Source organism: Aptenodytes forsteri, unplaced genomic scaffold (genome assembly GCF_000699145.1).
Source record: "Aptenodytes forsteri isolate BGI_AS27 unplaced genomic scaffold, ASM69914v1 Scaffold136, whole genome shotgun sequence".
Classification (NCBI taxonomy): Eukaryota; Metazoa; Chordata; class Aves; order Sphenisciformes; family Spheniscidae; genus Aptenodytes; species Aptenodytes forsteri.
Window position 1 is genome coordinate 3,080,672 of NW_008796111.1, and position 7,796 is coordinate 3,088,467.

The window sequence follows — 7,796 nt, forward strand, 5'->3', positions numbered from 1 at the left end:
CGGGCGGGCGGGGACGGGGGGCAACCACGGCCCCGGGCCGCCCCGGCTCCGCCGCGGTCTGCTGCCTGCCGGGCTGGCTTCGTTCAGCGTTGGAGCTTTTAAGCCACTTGGGCAATAGTTTTACGCCGGAGAAGAGAAGCCATCTCTCCCTTCGGTCCTTTCACAGCGCTGTGTTTGATGCATCGCCCCATTACGTTTACAACAGACCCACTAGGGTTTATGGCATCTGATTGTCAGTGGTCCCCTCCGGGTTCTCCACCTCTTTTCGCAGCATCGTTACTACCTCATTGACTTACTGTTTGGGGCCCTGGGACTGCAGAGCTTTGACACAATATATCTTCTCTTTTTTTTCCTTCTTTCTTCTTTTTTAAAGTTTTCCACTCACCTACACGATTCCGACGCGGGTGAACGATAGAGTTACGTATGCAGAATTGCATCATTTCTAAAAAGTACCTTCCTTTCTCTCCTTCTCTCCCAAAATCCAGGAGGGGGAAAACATGAATGAGGTAAAGGAGGCTCTAAGAAACATAGAGCAGAACTACAAGCTCTTCCTGCAGCAGCAGTTTACCTTCATCGGAGCACTGCAACGCACCCGAGAGAATGCACATGACATGATCAGACCCGTGGCAAGCGTCGGCCAGGTACAAAGTATTCAGCACAAAGTTCTCTGCCGATGAGAACAGGGACCAGCGCAGTGCTGTCGCGCACTTGGGTCTAGTTCAGGGATGAATAAGTGCTTTTACTAAGGGAAGATGCACAAAAGCTCGCTAGTGACATTTGTGTATAACTCTGCAAACCAGTGGCACAAGATTAAGTAGGGGAGAGAAATACCTATGTTAGGCCTTCCCATTTACAGAGGAGGAATTTTATTGCTGAGCATCACTTTATGATTTAGTTTCACACCGTCATTTCGCCGCTGAGGCACAGCCAGAAATACAGGCTACAAGAAAACAATCAAACCAACCCTCCTTCCCCAGCCACACATGGAATCTGTAATCCTTAACTTGTAGTAACTAGCATGCTTGCCTCTTCCCCCTGGTATTGGTGCTGCTGTATTTTTCTATAGTGCTTATTAAAAATAATGGCTGTGTTACAGAGGTAGGATGATGGATTGAGGGCTGAAAGTCCCAAGTGGGCTAGGGGTTTTCTGGGCTGGTAAGTGAATTGTCTTGGAATTTTTATAACGTGGGATGTTTTAAGTAGTGCGAAGAACTTGGACCACCTGCAGACGGAGGGAGAAGAAAAAATCTAAATAAAATTAGAATTGTGGATGTGAAACAGCAGAACCCAGGCACAAAACCCAGACGGATGCCAAAGCCAGAGTGAAAGCCAAGCTGTTATTAGGATCAGGACACAGAAGTGAGCTGGTTGTCTTTTCTAAGGGCTGACTCTCTCTAATATAAGGGCTTTGCTCGTAATATTGAAGAGGATCTTGACAGACATTATGCCAAACCATTTTTTTCCAAAAATAGGCATTGAGATTTTGTATAACATTACGCTGTTTTTCAAAGTGCCAATACTTCAGTGGTACTGAGCAAGCTTGGACTCTGCTTCTTGGCCGAGGTGGAAGGCCTGCTTGTTGTGGGGGCGCGAAACCTCGTAGGTAACGACTGCAGCAATTACATTGATCCATGGCATCGTTTGTGGTACAGTAACATGTGAACTTAGTGGTGGCAAGCTGTACTGTACGGGTAGCCCTGAGGGTGCAACCACGTCACCCCAGGGGGAGGACGGGAAAGGGAAAAGAGCAAGTTACTGGGGAGAACAGGGAGCAACTGGTGCAGCACATACTGGCGACACGTTGTGCAGGAACTGAACCACTGCCAAAGAAAGTTCACTGGGGACAAAACCAGACATCCAACCAAAGCAAGTTCACTGGGGACAAAACCAGACATCCATTTTATTTCACTACCATGCTCCTGAATCAGCCCAACTCTGTTTTTAATTTTGCATGGGAGGGCACAAGAATAAAAGCAACAAATGCAGAAATATGTGTGGTCTCAGCCTACAGCTGACTTGACTGCCAGCTTTCTTTGCGTGTAAACATAGACACTACGGAAAAAAATGATATTGCACTTGAACATGGCTGCATTTCTAACCCCTAAAAGCTGTATGTGGTAGCATTTTTAGTGTGGAGTGATGCTGTTTCTCAGAGAAAAGAGGAGAGCATAGTAAGGCAGAAAGGTCAAAGAGCACACCACGGTCAGGCAATGGCAACAGCTCCTCAAAGGCTTCTACACGGAGTAGGGTGTAAAGTCAAATCCCAGGTGGTTTTGTGAGACAAGCTCCTCAGTCATCGCTTCAGCCAGCGATTCAAATCACCCAGTGAGTCCCTGCACTGCAGAGCCTGGCTGTGGTCGTGACATCGGCCCAGCGCAGGGGCTGTCCCTGAACTCCCCTGGCCGCAGCTCCGCTGCTCATCAGCAGTTGGCTAACGCAGCGCTGGGCAGCCCTTGCAAGCCGTTGTTCCTGCAGGCCTGGTCCCCGTCCTGCTTACGCAGGTGCATTAACTCTGTTGTTGATGTGGACAAAAAGAAGTCCTGTTATCCCATCGGTGAACATCCAGGCTAAAATGCTATTCTCTTTAGGACTATTTCTGCTCACAGCAGCAATAAAAAAATCCAGCCACTCACAAGGACACGATGCTCAGCGAACAGTGTGGAGGGAGGAATCTGTAGTGGAAATGGACCTTTAGGGGCCATTTTTTATTTTTCTTACAAACCTGCTGAGAATTTGCCCCAGCACATAGCATGGCTTTTCTGTATGCAGAAACCGTACCGATGTTGGAACAGCTACTTCGTTCTTGTCTTGAAATCTTACAGAAAGCACTGAAAGTGTTAGAGTCCAGCTATGACTGCCAACCAGCCGCTCGGTATTTTGTATTCTGACCACTCGTGCCTGAAGTGCCTGTAATTTCTTCGGAGAAGATACTTAATCTCTTGGCATAACGCTTCATCATGCAATGCCGTTCACTCTGAGTAACAAAAACGCTCAAGGCGAATAGGGAATATCATTGCTGTAACAGGTTAGTAAGGACAATTTAGGTTAAATGGGTTTCGTTTGCAGTCACATCTACTGGTGCCAAATAAAGAACCGCGAAGAATGCATGATGCAAACACGTCCCTCCAAACCATTCCCAGTTTGGTCGCTGCCCTCACCTCCCACCCCGCGCTGCCTGGGCAGCCACGGCGGTGGCAGAGGGTGCCCTGCTCAGGGCAGACGGAAAACTCTGCTCACACTCAACCTGTTTCTGCGGTGCTTGCAGCAGAGCTGTGGGTTTGGCCGTGGTATTCCTACACTTCTGCAAAGAGGGAGGAAGGCTCACCAGTGTGCTGACGAGCAGATCCGTCACCCCAGCCTTCTTCAGTCATGGTGAATGACAAGCAAACATCTCGGGCATGCTCTAGAAATCTTCCTACCTGCCGCTGTATTGCAGTTTCCCCAGTGGCTCATGCCTGCAGAGTCACAAGAGAAAGCAGCTTCTCGTCACTAACCTAAGCAACTTTGGAGCTTATCACAATGTAATTTAACATGCGTGACCCTGTCTTTCCCCACGTACAGGTACAGTCCTACATGGACCATCACTGTAACAATTCCACGGACAGGCGTATCCTGAACATGTTCCTAAACATCTGTAATGATCTAAGCAAGCTCTGCCACAAGCTGGAAACCGTGCATTCCGGTAACAACGTAACCAATGGCATTCTGGAGAGATGCAAGCTGCTCCTTAGCCACAGCAACGATCTGAGCACCATCCGAGCTAAGTAGGTCTCTCCATCAGCTTAGTTTCTTTGAGGCGATTGTCAATGCCGGGGGGACTGTCCCAAGAATGCATATTCCCACTTGACTTTGCCATCAATTCTGTTACAACATCCTTCTGGCTTTAGTGAGGATACCGGGTGCCAGCCAGTTTACTCTTCCAGCTGTTGGGAAAACACTGCCAGCCTCCATTCACAAAAAGGGGTTTTGTTTGTTTATTCATTCTTTTTACTGGTGCATGGAAGGGCACATACAGGCGGGTTAGTACCCTGAAGTCCCATGCAATGGGAGGCAGTTTACCTCCTCCTTCCTCCTAGTCCTGCTCTGCACATAGCTAATTTCTGCGGGGCAAGTGTCTGTACGTGCTCTTGAACTCTTCCAGATCGAGCCCAGCAGCCAGGATGGTGTGTTTGGCAGGACTCATGTCTCAAGGTGCAATTCTATCCGTGCCTTTTTGTTTTGGGGAAATGGCTGCCCGTGCATTTCTGCTCTTCCCAGGGGGGTCTCGGGGTGACGCTGTGGGCTCACCAGGGCTGCATTCCTGGGACTACTCTGCCAATTGTTTCCTTCTGCCCCACAGATACCCCCATGATGTTGTGAATCACCTGAGCTGTGACGAAGCAAAGAATCATTATGGAGGTGTGGTGAGCCTCATCCCCATCGTTCTAGACTGCGTGAAGGAGTGGGTAACCCACACTGAGAAGCTGCCACGGCACGTGCTGTGTAACACGAGTGGTGGAAGTGCTATCTCTGAGAAGAGGGCACGCCAGGATGCGCCAGCTAGGGCAGCCATTTCCCAAACACCACCTTCTGTGCACCCTGAAGCTCAGACCTCAACTAGTAACAAAGATGGCGTACAAGCGCAGGGGAGTATGCATGTCCGGAAGAAGAACCTAAATGACACAGAAAATCACAGTGGGAAACTTAAAGGTCCCTGGAAACCACCAGGTAGACACGCCTTTTAAAGGATCAAAGTTCATGCATCTTCTGCTTACCACCTTTAATCAGGTGGGTGATTAAAGACAGTGAAATGACTACTAGAGATCTTTCCTATCTGAGTCCACTTTCTGAAGAGTTAGCCCTGTAAGCCAGCCTTGGACAGGTACATACTCTCTCCCCTGCTGATGTTTCCACTCTCCTCCTTAAAGTCGTATCCCAACAGAAGTAGCTGTAGCACTACAGCTGGTCCCTTTGACCAGCACTGGGGTGAGAGCAGGGGATAGTCGGGAGCAATCAGGTTCTAATCGCTCAGATGCGAATCTTGGGCAAGCTACTTGAAATGGAATTTACACTTTCTCAGACTTCTTGCACCCACCCACTCGCCGAAGCCGGAGGTGTGAAGAACCTGCATGTCTGAAGGACGTTGCAGAGCAGCAAAGGCCTCTCATTTTGGGTTCAGATGTGCGTTTGAGATTTAGACTTGTCCCTAAAGTTCCCTCACCCCCATTGAAATTGCCTGCTTATTTGGACCAAAGAATCAAAGTCTACAGGACGCTAATGATGTCTCCCTTCCGTGCCACTGGCTACAGGAAAGGTCAGCGCGCTTTAGCTGCAGCTAAAACTGTGCTCTGCGGCATCCTTCTTGCAGGTTCTCACACCATTGCCAGTACACACCACTCAGAACATCTTCCCTTACACCTGTTTGACTCCTTTGCTGTCAGAGCTAGAGGTGCAAAGGAGGACAAACTTCATTTTGCACTTAGTTTGGTGTATTGGCAATATCCAAACGTGAATAAAACACCCCTGTCCTCCCCAGAGCTCTGCAAAGCTAATGAAGTCATTTCCAGGCCACGTGATTCATGGGAATCTGGTGGGAACGGAGCGAGTGAGAAAGCTGTGGCCATTTTCAGATCATTCCTTTTCAAATTGCAAGTTAAAATGCCTGTGCTTTCCCTTTTTCGAGATGGGAATCTGGCTTGCCTAGCTTTCAAGGAGGTTATGAGGCTTAGTTCGTTAAAGCTGCAAGGCATTTGAAACAGTCTCATGCTGCTTTTATACCAGCACTTTGCAATTCCAGCACAGTGACTTTATACTAGTGCTGAAAACAGCTTTCTTTCCAGCCTGCTTAGGGAGGGTCAGCAGAGTTCCACGCTCTCCCCATTCTCTGGAGCTGATCTGCATTTTTGGTGGTGCTTTTATTCAAGCACCGTTAACTACAAACTTACGATCTCAATAATGCGGTGTCTTCCCTGTATCTGACTGCTCTTTTCCCCTCTCACAGGCAAATTAGCTCCTGTTCTTTGCTTCCTGCTGGAAGACGCTCCTGAATAAACAATTTCCCCTCGCATACCTGGCTCGGTTTGCTAAAATTGTGAGAAAGCTTTTGCCTTTAGATGACCAGATTTTGGCAACAAGCAGCCAAAAAAGAAGGGAGAACTAATAGAGAGGAGGGAGCATCGGAAGGAATGATAGCTCAGATGAAATGAGAAGTATTTTCAGGAGCATTTGTATTCCTCACGTAACCCCACCTTCTTTTGCACCTTTTCCCCTTCTCCTAGCCACACGTGCTGCAACGCAAATACATCTACCCACCCTGGAGTAGAAGCCTATTTTTAGGAGACACCATGATCCAACTGAATTGAACCTCGGTGAATTCAAAACGGTAACGAAGCCTGCCAGGGTCACACAGAGACTCCTCGGCACTACTGGGGCCACAGCCAGCTAAATGTGACCGTCACCCTCTCAGGCTTTATTTGAGAGCCCTGTTGCAGAGGCAGCTTCAGGCAGAAGAATCCAAGTTGCTCGCAGCTGCCCTGTTGTGTTTCATGTCGCAGACGAGTGTCCGACAACAGTTGCTCTCTTGGAAAGTTTTTCAAAACAAGCACGCGCTATGTGGACTAAACGATGACGAGTGTTAGGGACACGAGGACACTATTCCCAGATCTTGTTTCCAGCCTTCGTCACCCTGTCGTATAGTTTAAATTTGAACACGCAGGCTCTGATGAGACCAAAATTATCCTCCAGCTTGTAGTTCACTTTCAGCTTCCGCGGTACAGCACAGCACAAATCGCTTGTCAGAACAGTCCTATCAAACCCTGCCTACCACCTCCCCAGCCCTGCTCTGCAAAATGCCAACGCACTTGTCCGTTCAGACTTGACGAGGGTTGCGCAAGAAACACAGTTCCCAAACCTTAATAAGGGTTGCGATACGCGCAAGAAACACAGTTCCCAAACCTTAATAATAGTTTCTAGCCTAGCCCTATCCTTTCAATCAGTCTTACGCAGCCAAAATTTGAAGGCGCGAGCAGAAAAATGAGTGCATAAAACTTGCAGTCTGAGGTTTGGTAATGACATGACCAGAATCTGTTGGAAGACTGCAAAGTTAAGTCTCACAAAAACATCTAGACAAATTACTTAATTTCCATACAAGTTCTCCTCTTCCAGAGCGGATGGACACTTCAAAAGACAAAAAGATACAGCAGGAATTGTTTTTCTCTACTACAAATCAAGCTGTTTGAAGAATTTACATAAACAGGATGTAAACGCCAAACACAGAAGTGCAATAAAGTTTTACTTTAGCCTCTGTGAGCGTAAAATTCCAAGATACGCACTGAGAAACCAGGCCGGGCACCAAACTGACTTACCTAGAGATCTGTCGGTCAGCCTGGGAAATAAACGCTGCTTTTTCGTTCAAAGACTGAAATAAAGATACGGGCCGGTGGTAGAGGATCTCAACAGAATCCTGGCATCCGTAGGCTTATAAATTACCTCCGTGCTCCCCTTGGTTCAGCTAAGGGTCAAACCAGGCTTTTGTCAACCTGTAACCAGGCCAAGATATCCTGTACGTTAAGCGTCTGGTTCCAGCGCCTCGCGCCCGGAGAGGATGGGGTGCAGCTCAGGCCCCGGGACGTTAAGATCAAGCGTCAGGGACGGCGGTGGGCTCTCAAGGGGACGAGAGGGGGCGATTCAAGGGAGAGGGGAAACTCGGCGTCCCGAAAACGTCGTTAAAGCCGATGCGGAGCGAAGCGGCGGGCTTCGGGGGGCCTCTGGTGGCCGCGACCGGGAAACGCCGCGGGGCAGCGAGCGGCGGGCGGCGG

The 7,796-nt window shown here is 48.7% G+C and overlaps 1 protein-coding gene across 1 annotated transcript; it reads left to right on the top strand.

Annotated features, from left to right (window-relative positions):
• The first annotated feature begins 497 nt into the window (after positions 1-497).
• On the top strand, positions 498-4,724 carry SPACA9 (sperm acrosome associated 9). Its single transcript, XM_009287029.1, has 3 exons — positions 498-641; positions 3,562-3,764; positions 4,340-4,724. Exons 1-3 carry the CDS (start codon positions 498-500, stop codon positions 4,722-4,724), a joined length of 732 nt encoding a protein of 243 aa, XP_009285304.1.
• The last annotated feature ends 3,072 nt before the right edge of the window (positions 4,725-7,796 follow it).